A 16,594-nucleotide genomic window follows, 5' to 3' on the forward strand; every position below is an offset into this window, starting at 1 on the left:
GTTTCATGGTGTACACCCAACAACGCTTAGAATAATTATCTACAAACATGACGAACCAATATCGACCACAAAGTGATACCATCTTGGTAGGACCCCAAACATCCGTGTGTACATAGTCTAAGATGCCAGTTGTCCTATGAATGGTTGTCTCGAACTTCACTTTAGTCTTCTCGCCAAGAATACAGTGCTCACAAAATTTAACTTTCCCACTCTTGGCTCCCTTTAATAATCATTGCTTCCACAGTACCTGCAGTGATTTTTCCCCTACGTGCCAAAGTCTGAAGTGCCAAAGCTGCTAGCATCCGCCTCTGAAACTGCTGAAGCTACCTGGCCAATCTCGGTACTTCTCTTCAGATAATAAAGATTTCTATCGCGGACTGCTTTCATCACTACCAATGATCCCTTAGTAACTTTAGCTACAACGTTCTCAAAAGTTACCTTAAATCCCTTTGCCTCCAAAGCTCTATCAGAAATAAGATTCTTCTTCAACTGGGGAACAAATACTTCATTCAATTCTCTCACAACTCCATCGTGCATCATAATCCTGACTGTACTTATCCTACAAATCCCACGAGACCGATTATTTCCCTTGACCTCCTCACCCCCATTGAGTTTCTCAAAAGATACAAATCAATCTCTCCGGGGAGTCATATGATAAGTAGCACCAGGATCTGGCATCCAATCTGATGCTTCTGCATGTTTAATCTCTAGAGTAATCAATAAAGAAAAGCATGAATCATCAGAATTGTTACCACACTTAGCAACATTCACCTCATTGGCCTTCGGGCCCTTCTTCTTACTATTCTCCTTCACTCTAAGCTTCGGGTAATCTCTCTTCTAATGTCATTTTTCTCTGCAGAAAGCACATTAGTTCTTCGCAATTTGGTAGTAGCCTCTTGACTTTGACCTGCCTCGATTACCACCTCTAGGATTGAGACTCATTCCTCTTGTCGATAAGGCTTCTCCTGAAGTGCTAGCTCTGGAAGACTCTTTATCCTTCCTCCTCAAATCGAAATTTGTCAATACATTAGTCACTTCACTATAGGTGATGGAAGATCTACCATTTAACAATGTGAGCACAAAGGTATCAAAATCCTCATCTGGTAATGAACTTAACAAAATGATCACATTGTACTCATCTGATATCTTCTCATCAATATTTGCCAAGTCCGACAATAACTTTGTGTAGTTATTCACATGATCTGCAAGTAAGGTGTCCCTGAACATCTGGAATCTGAATAATCTCCGCAGCAAGTGCAACTGATTCTCAACACTTTTCGTAGGATACTTGTTGTTAAGAATCTCTCACATCTTCATCGCAGACGTCATGCCAATCACATCATATTTCAATTCTTGTTCTAAACAAGATCTAATTACCCCACTTGCATTTCAATTCTTCTTGTCCCATATCGCCTCATCATATTTCGGTGGCCTCTTATGAGTCATAATCGTCTCTTCTAAGTTTTGAGCATTCAATGCATCCTACACATCACTCATGCACAACCCAAAGTTGATTTTGTCGTCATACTTCACAATACTTATCTTCATATTCTAAAGTGTAACCTGAACTGTACTCGACGCAGCCTTGCTACTTTCTCCACTTTCTCCTGTCATTGCTTACTAACTCCAAATTATAGAGGAAATATTCGAACTTAATAGAGTTGAGAAATCACTCAAATTAAACCCTAGATAGGATTCCAAATAATCTCCCAACCATGCGAGAAAGGCAAGATCTCCAATGGCAACTCCGCAACGCTATCTCCACGAAAACCTAGATCTCCAAGATTCAAGCTTCCAACACCGAGTTTTCCTCCACTCAAATCAAACCCTAGATCTAAAATTCGGCTCTGATACCACTTGTTACGCCCGGCGAAAGCATGTACAACCCACGACGAGTCGGTAAACAATGCGAGAAGAACACCACAAGCACAATTCACAAAAGAACGACCAAAACCAATCACAAAAACAGAGAATTTACGTGGTTCGGCAAGTTGCCTACGTCCACGAGGAGAGGATGAGGAGATTTCACTATATGGAGGAGAACAACAATGTGTTACAACTCTCTCAAACAATCAAAATAACCCTAACCAAAAGATCTCACTCCCTCACAATAATCTCCCTCTCAAAGTGCTCAAAACAATCTCTTTTCTCTGTTAAATCTGTCTCTAAACCCTAAAAAACGTGTTTCTATTTATATCAACACCCAAACCAAAATAGACTAGGAATCCGAATCGGCCCAATATTCACTATCAATCGACTGATGAGTCCTCATCAGTCGACTGGTGGATGTCCATCGGTCGACTGATGAAGGCTCATCAGTCGACTGATGAGTGCGTTGTTTTCCAATCCTGGAGAGTGCACATGATCAGTCGACTGATGACTTCGATCAGTCGACCGACCCGAGAGTTCCTGTAGCTTCTTTTCTCATGTGATTTTTCCGCCTTTTTCAACATTGCATTGGTGAAATAGTTCTCAACATTCTCGATCGTTCATCGTAAGGTGAACTTCTGTATTGGAAAATTTTGTAGGACATCATTTACATGTTCGATGCAATCTTAATTAAAAGAGCTTTTGATAATAAGCCCGTTTTACGTGAATACAAATTTTATCAAAAATTTCTCTATACAAATGTAAATGTTTTAAACATAAAGAGAACAATTATAATTTTCAAATAGGCTCTCTATTTTCCTCGCGAGTGGCTCATAACAAATGTTCTGATAAAATTTATACCCATACTAATGTTACATGCGTAAGGATTCTATGAACATCCCCTATATAATCAGGTGGTCTATAGCATACGCAGGTTCTCAGTGGGTTAATTTGAGAATTATAACAATTTGAATCAATAGTGTAAACTTAAATTGAGAATTATAACAATTCAAATCAATACTGTGCACCACACTAGTCCGTCGTCCTAAAGTTATCCTGATTAGCGATGTTACACTAGCAAGGAAACCGGATAAGCTAAACAGCTCTCAAAAGACCATCAGAATCGACCACATGGGCAAGTGAGCCAGCAATGAGTACGAGACAACAGAGTTAAAGGAGTGAAGAAAAAAAATAGTTGTTTGAACCGAGAAAGACGAAACAATTTTGAAACAATTTGAGCCCAAAAAAAGCAAAGAATAGAAAGCAAAAGCCAGAGGGAGATGGCCAGTACTCTTATTACAGTCTAGTAAACAATTATATCCTTCATGCCTCGTGGGAGTTTTTGGGTTTAATGGAAAGCTTTGGGTTCTGATGGTGAAGCTTAGAAGGAGATAGTAGAGGGTGTTATTGACATTGTCAATGGGTGCAGTGATAGGTATCAGGCACCAGAGGGTTGCGGCTGCTGGCTTTTCCGCCAGATGGGTCTCTTTTCTTTGCATTTCTTGCTTCTTTTTGGGTGTTTTCGTTGTCAACAGGTAACATTTCGTGTTCCCCCCTATTTGGTCTTTGTTTTGTTTCATTAACAAATGGGTTCTTTGTGATTTCCTTCTTTTGATTGTTGCTGGGTCTAGTTTGGATTTGCTTTACGTATCAAGAATTGAAAATTTTATGATACTTCTTGAGTTGGGTTTGATCTAGTTACGATTTTTCTCTATTCTGCAATGTGAGTTCGTTTGTGATTTGGGAACCGCCTTGTTTGATTTTGCACCGATTGCGGATATTTTTTTTTCCAGTTTGATCCTCATGTAAGGCTACCTGTTGCCCTTAGATTTGATACAGTTTGGATTAAATTTTCGATTAAATTCCATATGGAGTTATAAATTGCAAGAATTAGTCCATGATACAAATGCGTCGTCAAATAGATTTGTCTTACATTATCTGTATGTAACTTAATCATGTAGCGCAATCAGTATTGTATTCACTTCTATCTAAAATTTTGAAGTGTTGATGGTTTAATTTGATAGTTTCTGCCATCTTGCATTATGGATAGATGTAACAGTTGAAATAGAAACCCTAACTTTATTATGAGATCTCTTGGGCTTATATAGGCCCCTACACAACTTACAAATAAGACCCTATATATATTACTAATGTCAACACTCCTCCTCAAGATGGGCGAAAGATATCCACTAAGCCCATCTTGTCACATCCTCTAATCATGTCTAATGAGCTAAGTCCTTTAGTCAGACAATCTGCTGTCTGGTCCTTAGTTAAAACATGACTTAGCTCCAGTAGTCCACTATCCAACTTCTCTTTGATGAAGAACCTATCGATCTCGATGTGTTTGGTTCTATCATGCTGCACTGGGTTGTTGGCGATACTGATAGCTGACTTGTTATCATACCATAACTTTATCTTAGCTCCTTGATCCAGCTCCAGCTCAACCAACATACTCTTCAACCATAACAACTCAGCAACTCCTAAGGCCATAGCTCTATACTCTGTCTCAGCTGTTGATCTCGCCATCACTGACTGCTTCTTGCTCTTCCACGAGACTAAGTTGCCTCCTATAAAGATGCAGTATCCTGAGGTGGACCTCCTGTCATCAGCACAGCTAGCCCAATCAGAGTCGCAATAACCCTCGATGCTCACATGTCCACTCTTTCTGAATATCAGCCCCTTTTCAGAGGCACTCTTCAGATATCTCAGAATCTGGTACACAGCGTCCATATGACCCTTCCTCGGATCATGCATGTAGCGGCTCACCATGCTCACTGCAAAAGAGATATCGGGACGTGTGTGACTCAGATAGATCAACCTGCCCACCAGCCTTTGGTATCTGTCACGATCAACTGGTTCTCCAGCTTCAGCACCCAGCTTGAACTTCTGGTCGATCGGTGTAGTTGCAGGTTTACACCCTAACATCCCTATCTCTTTAAGAAGATTCATTGCATACTTTCTCTGGGATAAGACAATTCCCTCCGCTTCGCGAGCTATTTCTATTCAAAGAAAGTATCGAAGCAAGCCAAGATCTTTCACCTCGAATTCCTTACTCAGTCTCACTTTGAGTTTGGTAATCTCCTCCTCATCATCTCCTGTAATAATCATATCATCCACATATACCGCAAGCATGGTGATATGACCTTTATTTCGTCGAAAGAACACGGTATGATCAGCGTTAATCTGTCGGTATCCCATACCTATTATAGCCCGCCTAAATCTGTCGAACCAAGCACGAGGAGATTGCTTTAGGCCATATAGAGACTTCTTCAATCTGCAGACCTTGCCCACTATTTGTTCTGTGTTGAATCCTGACGGAATTTCCATGTATACCTCTTCCACCAGATCTCCATGAAGAAATGCATTCTTCACATCTAATTGGTGTAGCTTCCATTCACCATTTACTGTCAGAGAGATCAAGGTCTGAACAGTGCTCATCTTCGTCACTAGTGCAAAAGTCTCATCATAGTCGATGTCGTATGTCTGACTATATCCTTTTGCCACCAGACGAGCTTTGTATCGTTCAACCTGTCCATCTGGATTCTGCTTCACGGTAAAGACCCATTTGCATCCAACTGTTCTCTTCCCTTTTGGTAGTTTTACTAACTCCCAAGTGCGATTCTTCTCAAGGGCCCCTAGCTCTTCGTGCATAGCAGCTTTTCACTTCTGATCCTTCTTTGCAACCTGCCAATTGTTAGGTATAGTAACAGAGTCCAGTGATGCAATGAATGCTCCATGTGCAGGGTGGATGTTAGAATATGATACAAACTGAGTAAGATCTCAACCATATTTATCGGGAGGATTTCCCGCATTACTGCGAGTAGTCCTCCGTACAGTTATTGGTGTGCGAGGAGTAGGAAGAGGAATGGAATCACCTTGAGAGGAATCTGATGATGGTGTAGGTGTCTCAGGAGTCGGGGCAGGCGTTGGCAATGGACTTGGCACCAGTGGCACTGTAGGTACTGTTCCCGCAATTTGTTTTTCCTTCCTACTATAGGTAAGTAGTTCCCCTTGAGTCGTTAGCCTAACACCTCTTGTCTCATTCTCCTCTTCTTCTTCATTCTCTTGCTCCTCAACCAAGTCTCCTTCCCAAAGAATCATTACAGAAATTGATTTTTCTGATCTCTCACCATTCTCAGACATTGATTTCTCCACATTCACCAATCTCTCACTATTCTCCTCCTCTCGCCTCATACTTCTAGTATTAGGCGAGTTATCAACGGATGAAGTTACCTTCTGGGTGTAATATGACTCGAGTTCTCGAAAGTGCACATCCATGCTCACAAACAACATTTTCTCCACCGGGCTCCAGCAAACATAGCCATTCTGAGTAGCAGAATATCCCACAAAGATGCATTTCACCGCTCTAGGGGTAAGCTTCCCGACGGACGGCCTGTTGTCCTTCACAAAGCACACACAGCCAAACACCTTAAGTGGAAGAAGCCCACCATTATCACCCTTCAACGACTCACACGGAGACTTCCAATCCAGCACTCTCGAGGGCATTCTGTTGATCAACAATGCTGCGGTCAACACTGCTTGCCCCCACAACGTTTCTGGGACATTCATAAAGATCATCATGCTTCTAGCAACCTCTAAAAGATGTATGTTCTTCCTTTCCGCTATCCCATTCTAAGCTGGTGTGTATGGACAGGTCGTCTGGTGATGCATTCCCTGAGCTGACAAATATTCTTCAAACGCTCTGTGGTATACTCTGTCCCATTATCCGACCTTAATATCTTCACCACTGCGCCGTATTGAGTTTGAACATTCCTATGAAAGTTTTGGAAGCACCCAAACACTTCACTCTTATTCTTCATCAAGTATAACCAAGTCACACGAGAGAAACAATCAATAAATGTAACAAAATACTTGTATCCATTCATAGAACTTGTGGAACAAGGCCCCCAAATATCTGAATGTACCAAGTCAAATACATGAGAACTTCTATGACCAGAACTAACATAAGAGCTTCTAGTAAGCTTTCCAAACTCACATGCATCACACACAAGTTTCTGTTTATTTACTTTCTCAAATAAAGAAGGATACAATCTACTTAAAATACTAAATGATGAGTGTCCCAAACGCTGGTGATGAAGCATTAACTCATTCTCAGCACTCATTTTAGATCCTACTCTTGCTTCCTCTATAACTGACACCAATGCTGAATCCAGCCCTTCACGATCCAGATACCACAGTCCACTACGTCATGTGCCAGTCCCAAGTCTCCGCCCTGTCCCTTTTTCTTAAAAAATCACCCTGGGAATATAAAAAAAACAATACATTTTAGTTGGAGGATGATAGAACTAATGGATAAAAGATTGACTGGAAAGGAAGGAGCATACAAAACATTGGACAAATTTACAGAACCAGTACAATCGACTGTACCCTTACCAACCACCGGCTGAAATGTACTATCAGTTGTTTGAATACTATCAGGCGATACTAAGTGAGTATATGATGAGAACTCACTAGCATTACCTATCACATGGTGAGACGCACCGAAGTCGACTATCCATTCTGATGATCTGTCGGGAGACATAGAAGCAAGAGCATGTATATCATCAGTATCTTTGATCGGATGAGCATAGGTAGCAGTGTTGCCTCTGGCGAAGAACAAAATGGATGCCTCCTCAGTCCCATCCCCTGCTACTTGCTGCTTCCTCCTGAGTATCGTCAAGAGAGCACGATCCTCCTCAGTAAAGACCACCTCAGCTTCTTCTTCCTTTGCTACCGTCAGATTCGCTCGGTTCCCTGCTCCTCTTCCACCTCGTCGACCCCTACGGCCACGACCATGACCTCCGAACTGTCCACATCCACCCGAATCTCCTTCCTTTTGTGGCTTGGTGCAAGCATGCCTAAGATGACCCACCGCACCGCAGTTGTAGCACTGTCGAGTCTCTCCTCTAGATCCAGTGTTGCTAGAGGCTGTCAGTGCTGACTTCACCACAGGAAGTCCACATGTCCCCGCCTGCAGCCGAATGCGAGTCTCCTCCTGGATCATAGCAGAGACAGCCTCCTCAAGCGTGAGAATTTTTGGCTGAGCTAGCAGCAATGCGATTCGCTGAGCGAACTCTGATGTCAATCCTTTGAGAAACACCATAGTCCTGTCCTGTAGAAAGGCTTCCCGTTCTTTACATCCCGGGTCCTTGCAGCTCGCCCGAGGTGAGAAGTGATCATAATCAAGCCCACGGTCACTCCAGCTCTGTGGCATACTCCTGTACAGTCCTATCCCCCTGGACTGTGGCGTCGACCTCACCCTTAATCTGGAACACCCTCGGGTTATTCCCCACTCCATCATAGGTCCTCCTTAACTTTTCCCAGACATCATTCACCTTCTCAATGCCATCCACTGTGGCGGCGATCGACTGGACCAACGAGTTGAGGAGCCATATGTATATCAACATATGAGTAGCCTTCCACTCATCTCTACCCTCTGAGTCCCCCTCCGGCTTTGTCACATCTCCTGTCAGATAACCCTCCAGGTTTCTCCCTGTAAGGGTGTATCTCACCCGCCGTGACCAGCTCAGGTAAGTACCCGGTCCATCAAGCTTCAGATCTATGGTAGGAAGTTCCAACTTCTTGGATGGTTTTGTCGCGCTCTCACCAGCCGATAATTTCATCAGCTTCATCAAAGTTGACACCTCCGCGGGGTTCAACTTCTTAAAAATCTCCTCCATTGATCAAGCTTCAGACCCAACACCTGGTCATCGTCTCTTCTGACCTTTATTGTGTGCAGTGAAAATTTCGGCAGCACCTCTGCTACACAACAAGAGTAAGATCTCAGACAAATTCTCGTTTTTCAGAGGAAACAAGAATCAAAACAGTGATATATCTCATCGCCGAGAGATAAATACTCTTCCTGTCATCAGTTCGAGGACTGAGTCGATGGAATCCATGTCAAACTCGAGGTTCGACACGGTGTAGCAAAAAAAGGGGACTGATCGGAAGTGGGGGGGGGGGGGCTGTTCGAATTGGGGGGGCTGATACGGAATTGAGGGGGTGGGTATGGGCTCGATCGGAAATTGAGGCGGGGGGAGGGCTGATCGGAATGAGGGCGGGGGGGGGGAGGCTGATCGGAATTAGGAGGGGGGGTTCCGCGTGATACCGACAGAGGAGAGGGGTTTTCCCGGTGATACTGAAAAGAGGGCGGGGAAAGTGGGGGCTGATAAGGCCGAGCAGGGGGATGGGGGGGGTGGGGCAGCCGGTGTTGGAGGGGATGGGTGCGGCGCTGTAGGTTTGCAGAGTCTAATAACCAAGTCTGAAATAGAACCCTAACTTATTTATGACGATCTCTTGGCTTATATAAGGCCCCTACACAACTTACCGAATATAAGACCCTATATAATTACTAATGTCAACAATAACTATCCGCTGCAGCACCCACATTTATATGAACACAAAGAATGCTTTTATTTATATGCTTTCGCTGAAAAGGCAGTAAGGAATAATACCATGATATTTCTTAAGGCGATCACACACATAAACGTGGCATGCTCAGTTAATTTGAGACGTTTCCTACATCAAAGATAGCCTCATAATAGAATCCTGTACACTGTTTTAGCAGATTTTGGACTGTCGAGCTAGATAAAGAAAACGAAGATACATCGGAGGAGAGGTATCAAAAGGGCGCTCTTAAAGACAATATAAGTTGCCAAAAGATGGTATGTTAACTGCAGGATTTCTAGGTTATAGTTAACAATCACATTCATGCATTACAACCTTTTATCTCAATGCATTGCTAATTTTTCTTTCCGTAATCCAGGAAAGCTCCGTTCATGCTGGTGGTATTCTTAATCAAGTTTCACAAGCTCAAGATGTAATCATGTACTTTCTGTAATCCTTTGTTAGGGCTGTGCAAGTCCTATTTTTGTATTTACATTTTTCTTCTTTTAGTTATTTATCTGTTTTGGACTCATGAAAGTGGTAGTAGTATTGGATAATTCAATTTTTAGGATAAATTGCAGGCAACCCCCCTCATCTAATTCTATACCTTCAATAACATTTATTACCCCTCAATTCGAAAAGGAGATGGGGTTTATATTTATCCTTCTCAAAATGCCAATACAGGGATTTAAGCGCTAATAATAAAAGAGTTGATGGGTAATAAGTGGTACTGAAGTAACCCCTGTAATCTCTATGTCCAATAGCATTATGGCTCAATTTGTAAGGGAGAGGGTGGTTATCTACAATTTATCATTCTCAAAACCAAGCCTAAGTGATAAATGCTAACAAAAGAGTGATGTGTGACAAGGGGGGTTATCTGCAATTTACCCCTTTTTAGATTCTATTATAATCTGTTCATGGTAACATGCTTCAGGACATTAGACAGAACAATTTCCAGTCTGGAGATGCAACTAGTAGTAGCTAGAGCTGCACAAGAGAATAACAAGGAAAAGTTCCCAATTTATGCAAGACCACCAATAAATCAACCAAAGTATCGCCCTAAGGTCTTCTTTGTGATGGGAATCATGACTGCATTCAGCAGCAGAAAACGAAGAGACTCGATCAGAGAGACTTGGATGCCTCAAGGTACCTTAGCCTTTCACTTTATCTGTGCTAGTGTCGAACTAATAAATGTGCAGTTTAGACATAGAATGCTCGTTAATGGCAGGGGAGAAATTGAGAAGGTTGGAGAAAGAGAGAGGGATTATTATGCGTTTTGTTATTGGCCACAGGTGAGAGATGTTATTTAAACTTAGTGATCTATCTTCGCATTTTGACTTGATGTTATGTATCAGCTTATAAGTTATATGCCTGTGAATTTATTAGTGCAACCCCTGGTGGTGTTGTGGAGCGTGCCATTGATGCGGAAATAGAACAACAAAAAGATTTCCTTAGACTGGTAAAATCTCTAATTAGGACCATTGAGTCTATTCCTATCAAAACTTTGTACTTATTCGGGAATTGAACTAGTAAATAATGGGAAATCTCTTTTACAGAACCATATTGAAGGGTACCATGAACTATCATTGAAAACTCGGATATATTTTTCCTTGGCAGTAGCAAAATGGGATGCTGATTTCTATATTAAAGTCGATGATGATGTGCATGTTAATCTTGGTTTATTACCTCAACCTTTACTGGATTTTGCAACACATTTGCTAATGGAATTCTTAGTTTAATAGAGTATGTTTGATGATTTACTTTGCAACAGCTACTATTGGTTCAATTCTAGCACGTCACAGGTCAAAACCACGTGTTTATATAGGCTGTATGAAATCCGGACAGGTTCTGGCAAAGCAGTAAGATCTGAAGTAACCTAGTTAATTTCTAAGTTGGCATATTTAGACTATGTTAGGGATCATGTTTTTTCTTTGGTGAATGTCTTTAGAGGAGTAAAATATCACGAACCAGAATACTGGAAGTTTGGAGAAGAGGGCAATAAGTACTTCAGACATGCAACAGGACAGTTGTATGCTATCTCCAAGGATTTGGCCACATACATATCAGTTAATAGGTTAGTTGATTATGGTTGTTTTCCTATTGGTCTTGTTATGTTTGTTTCTTTTTCTATTCTCATTCTGTGATTAAAATGTTCCTTAATTTTCCAGGCACATACTCCACAGGTATGCTAATGAAGATGTTTCTTTAGGTTCTTGGTTCATTGGTCTTGATGTCGAACACATTGATGAACGTAGTCTCTGTTGCGGGACTCCTCCAGGTTGATAATCCTCCTTTATTTACTTTATTTGATGCTTGATTTCTGTAACTGTATCATGTTATCAACTAGTTTTTTCCCCTCTTCAGTTGTCACTTTTCACCATATTCACATTTCTAGCAGTAGTGTCTTTCTTCGCTGCGACTAGCCAGGTCTCAAATGGATTCATCTAGGTTGATGTTAGTGAACTTTGAAGAAGACTTTTTTTATCCATAATTTTATTTGCAGAGTCAGAGGGTGCAGAAGCGTTACCGTACTTTTTAATAGGGTACTATGCCTACCAGTCACGTTAGTTTAGTGAAAAAATTTATTATAATTTCTTCTAATAATGTGCAAAGGTTGATTATATAACATACGAGAAATCGGAAGATAGCTGTTGATGCAGCAAATGTATTGACAATGTAGCAGCAGTAATTATTGCATCCTAACCTCTTGATTGTAATCCTTCCCACATAATATACTGGAAATATGGGATTTTTTTATTATTGATTCTTAATATTTAACATCCTTCTGGTCTTGGAAAATTCAATAGCTTTCTCCTTGGTTGCATCAGCTAAAATGATATAAACGAAAATAAACATTTTACCTAATAATTGCCTATCAATTTTTTATTGCATGGCTGTCCATTGCTTAAAATTAACTTATCTAGGAATTTGACACTAACTCGTAGAGTATCGGGGTCATAATGTCATATTGACTACACGTCTTTAAAACCCCAGTCATCGTTTTTTTCAAAGGGTAAATTTCACGAAACTAGCATAAAACGATCAGGTGTTTTGCATCACACTGGCAAACATTTTTGTTGAAGGGAAAACATCCTAACTTTCTAATTAGCATAAAGATTTCACGTACTATTAGAAAGATATGATGCTCTTCTGGTAAATACCTGAAACCGAAAGTTCATGGTAGTCATCTGACAATAACATAGAAGTTCGTGATAGTTTTTGTTACTTTGGTAGATTTCTGCTGATATGAACGTATACAGTATTTTTCCAGGTAAGAAATAGCTTTTGGTGTATTCATGCTGCGAGTAATCCATGGTGCTTTTTTTTTCTTTTTGTTGGGTGGGGGTGGGGGTGGGGGTCCCGCTGGGGGGAGGGGTGTGTGTGTAAAACTTACCCCTTCTTCACCGACCTTTTTCAACTTCTAATCCAGCTCACGCTTGTGAGAGACAGCTTATGGTGTCTTTTTCGTCATACGGCTCTTAACTTCGCTTTGATTATTGTAAATTTGGATTACCACAAAGGTAATTCAGCCAGCTAAATTAACAAAAAGGTTGTTACAGAAAAAAATATACACACCCCCAACCAAGAGTGTGTATTAACGTTCATAGTCAAGACTACAAAGCAAATGATTATTGTAAATTCATACGTCTATACTTCATTCTACAAGATTTTAATACAACTTTAATGTGCCAGATTGTGAGTGGAAAGCCCAAGCAGGGAATCCTTGCGGTGCATCCTTTGACTGGAGCTGCAGCGGCATTTGTAAGTCTGTAGAGAGGATGGATGAGGTTCATGAGCGCTGTGGAGAAGGGGAAGAAGCAATTTGGCAGACAATGTTTTGAGAAATCAACCTGTTAGTTTTGTTTTCCTTCACTCTTGTTGGTCATTTTTGTAATATATTTTGCTTATTTATCTGTAGATGATAATATATGAAATCCCTTTATCTGATGGAAATAAGGCAACCATCTCCGATTAACCCTTGCCTATACTAACATAGTACGGTTATTTGCATATATAAGCTTTACATTAAGGATATTTGAAAAAAATACCCTTCAAATCCCTAAAATCATCAATTTTAGAGAAGAATGACCCTCAAATTAATTAATCAACTTTGATAAAGTAATTTGTAATTATAATATAATAGTTGTCAATAAAATAGTAAAATTTTATCACCAAGTTGATAATTTGTTGATGTAGGGGTGTTTTCTACAAAGTTGATGATTTGAGTGGTAGTTTTGCAAATACTAAAAACTAAATGGTATGTTTGTAAACATAGGTGATTTAAGCGGTACACATACAAATAAGCCCCATATATTAAGAACCTAACAGGAGTAAACAGTACCTCGTATTCTTTTAAGGATCTGTTCGGTTATTTCCTAAAAATCAAGAAATGGAAATGGAAATGGTGAAAATCTCAAAAAGTAATATTTCTTCCATTTCTATCCCTAAAACTCACCCACAACATCCAATAAAATATTTTTTTATCCAACAACTCATCCACATCATCTAATAAAGTATTATTTTTATCTAACCACTCATCCATCACATCTAATAAAATATTATTTTCATCTAACAACTCATCCATCACATCTAATAAAATATTATTTTCATCTAACATCACTCAACTCATCTCTTCTTATCATTTCAAATCACTTATATCATCCAATAAAATATTATAACAATTCACCTTATCTCATTAACATTTTATTTCTTTGTTTTCATCCCAATATTATAACAATTCACCTTATCTCATTAACATTTTATTTCTTTGTTTTCATCCCAAAAAGTTGTGAAAACACTTTTCTTAAGTGTGGGCATTAACATTTTATTTCTTTGTTTTCATCCCAAAAAGTTGTGAAAACACTTTTCTTAAGTGTGGGTCACATCACCCAATAATACAATGACAACTCATCTCATCTCATTTCATTTTTTATTTTTAAGAATGAACCAAACAAAAGAAAACAACAAACTACATGAAATAGGTTTCTTATAATCTATTTCCTTATTTTTTTCGCCAACCAAACAACATCAAAACTAGTTTTCTTAAAAAATCACTCACATCATCCAATAATAATGTGACAACTCAACTCATCTCATCTCCATTTCTTTGATTTCCTTCTTTTTTTTACCAACCAAACAATTCAAAAACCTATTTTTCTTAGAAATAGGTTTCATTTTCTTTGATTTCCATCTTTTTTTTAGGCAAACGAACAGACCCTAAGGGGCTGTTCGTTTCGCAAAAGAGAAAGGGAAATCAAAGAATAGGAAACCTATTTCCTATTATAATTGTTTTGAGGTTGTTTGGTTGGTTTAAAAAAGAAGGAAATTATAAAATAGGAGATGGGATGAGATGAGTTGTCACCTTATTATTGGATGATGTGAGTGATTTTTTTAAAAAATTGTTTTGATGTTGTTTGGTTGGTTAAAAAAATAAGGAAATGAATTGGAGGTATATTATTGGATGATGTTTTAAGGTTGTTTGTGTTTGGTTCGTTTTTAAAAATAAGAAAATAGATGATATGATATGAGTTGGAGATATATTATTGGATGATGTGACACATACTTAAGGAAATCAATTTCTTGTTTTTTTTTTGAGGAAATGAATGGAAAGGAAGGTTTAATGAGATGAGATGAGTTGTCACAATATTATTGGATGATGTGTGTGATTTTTAAAAATGAGATAAGAAGAGATGTGATGAGTTGGATGATGTGACACATTTCTTTTGTTTGGTTTATTTTTAAAGGTAAGAAAAGAGATGAAATGAGATGAGTTAGATGATAAAAATAATATTTTATTAGATGTTATGGGTGAGTTTTAGGGATGAAAATGGGTAAAAATATTATTTTATTAATTTCCTTGTACCGATTTCCTTTTCTTTGATTTTAGGAAACCAACCAAACGGGCCCTAAGTCAAAAGCAAGAACAAATCTCTGAATTGGCCATTCAAGTTGTCATTTCGTAAGCCTTTCACGAGAAGAAAGCCATGTCATTTCGTTTCGCGTGGGACCCCCATAGTCCTTGATTTAAAATACACTGGTGTGCGTCGCGTGCGAAGCACAGTCTTTTTTATCGTTATAATAATCTCGTTTTAATTGTTACGGTATAGGTATATTTTTAAATGTTATAGCAATATTTTTTTAATTGCGATAGTAATTTTTTTTTAAATGCTACAACATCTTACATCTGCAACATATTTTAAAATGATACAGTAATATTTTTTAAAAATGCTACAAAAATATTGCTACAGTACATTACTATTTTATTTATTGTATCATGAACAATGATTATTGGGTCCTCTCATTATTATAGACGAATAGATTTTTAAAAATGATACAGTATTCCACCTCTGCTACAACAACATATTTTTAAAATGTTGCGGTAATTTTTAATAATGCTACAGTAAACCGCATATGATACAGTGATATTTCTTTGAAAATGCTACAGAAATACTGCTACGGTAAATTACTGTTTCATTTATTATGTCATAAATAGTGATTCTTGGGTCCTCCCATTATTATAGATGAATAGATATTATCATTGGGTGATATTATCATTCGGTGTACGCATAAACTTTTTCTTTCTCTCGTTAGTACGTAGCTTTTTATTTCACTGTCTTTGTTTGGCTACCAATCAAAAAGCGAGTCATGATTCGTCTAGACCTACTTTTATCTTAAATTATTTCAGAATAAAGTCCAGTATGAGGTGGCTTAAAAGAGAACCAGTTTTAAAAGCTAGTTTTGATCTTTAAAAACTGATTTAACAAAGAACCAATTTTTGTCAAATTAGGAAAGAGCTCAAAACTAGACCAAGACTGATTCTAGTCCAGTTAAGATGTTGCCAAACACATCCATAATCTAAAATATTTTCCCGATGAAAAGATTTTATTGTCCAAAAATAATAATAAATAAAATCCTTTCTTTAAAAGGAAAAAAAATAAAAATTTGTTATTTTTCCACATATATTGACCAAATTTACATACATATCAATGTTCCTTTCTTGAGAAACCTTTTTCTAATAAATATATACCCAATTTGTATATGATTCCAAGTGTAAATTGGACTTATATTTAATTACAGAGTTTTCTACCTCTTAACCCAAAGTTTTACATTGATTTATTTTAAGCCCGAATAGTTTTATTTGTACATATAAACCTAGACCCAAACATCTTTATGTATTTGTTTTAAACCTAATCTTCCAAATACGCTACATATGTATACGGTCTCCACTACAAAAACTTTTAAAAACACATTTTATGGACAAATTTTTGAAAACAATCCTTTTGAGAAATTAATGAGCAAAATTGATCTTCTCCCATAAAAATTAGCAAAATCGATCGTC

General features: G+C 38.6%; 1 protein-coding gene across 1 annotated transcript; it reads left to right on the top strand.

Moving 5' to 3' along the window:
- LOC109822336 (beta-1,6-galactosyltransferase GALT31A) lies at nucleotides 3,046–13,231 on the top strand. Its single transcript, XM_020388526.1, has 11 exons — nucleotides 3,046–3,404; nucleotides 9,437–9,533; nucleotides 9,635–9,696; nucleotides 10,190–10,401; nucleotides 10,484–10,547; nucleotides 10,642–10,714; nucleotides 10,812–10,932; nucleotides 11,027–11,114; nucleotides 11,204–11,329; nucleotides 11,424–11,533; nucleotides 12,949–13,231. Exons 1-11 carry the CDS (start codon nucleotides 3,289–3,291, stop codon nucleotides 13,095–13,097), a joined length of 1,218 nt encoding a protein of 405 aa, XP_020244115.1. The 5' UTR covers nucleotides 3,046–3,288; the 3' UTR covers nucleotides 13,098–13,231.

This window comes from Asparagus officinalis, chromosome 1, assembly GCF_001876935.1.
Source record: "Asparagus officinalis chromosome 1, Aspof.V1, whole genome shotgun sequence".
NCBI classification, from domain to species: Eukaryota; Viridiplantae; Streptophyta; class Magnoliopsida; order Asparagales; family Asparagaceae; genus Asparagus; species Asparagus officinalis.

Excerpts from the sequence above, each read along its gene's own strand:
- LOC109822336 (XM_020388526.1), top strand. The coding sequence starts at position 3,289 with ATGGGTGCAGTGATAGGTATCAGGCACCAGAGGGTTGCGGCTGCTGGC. Across the intron at positions 9,697-10,189 it reads CAAGCTCAAGATGTAATCAT|GACATTAGACAGAACAATTT; the intron begins GTACTTTCTGTA and ends AACATGCTTCAG. Across the intron at positions 11,534-12,948 it reads CTGTTGCGGGACTCCTCCAG|ATTGTGAGTGGAAAGCCCAA; the intron begins GTTGATAATCCT and ends TTAATGTGCCAG.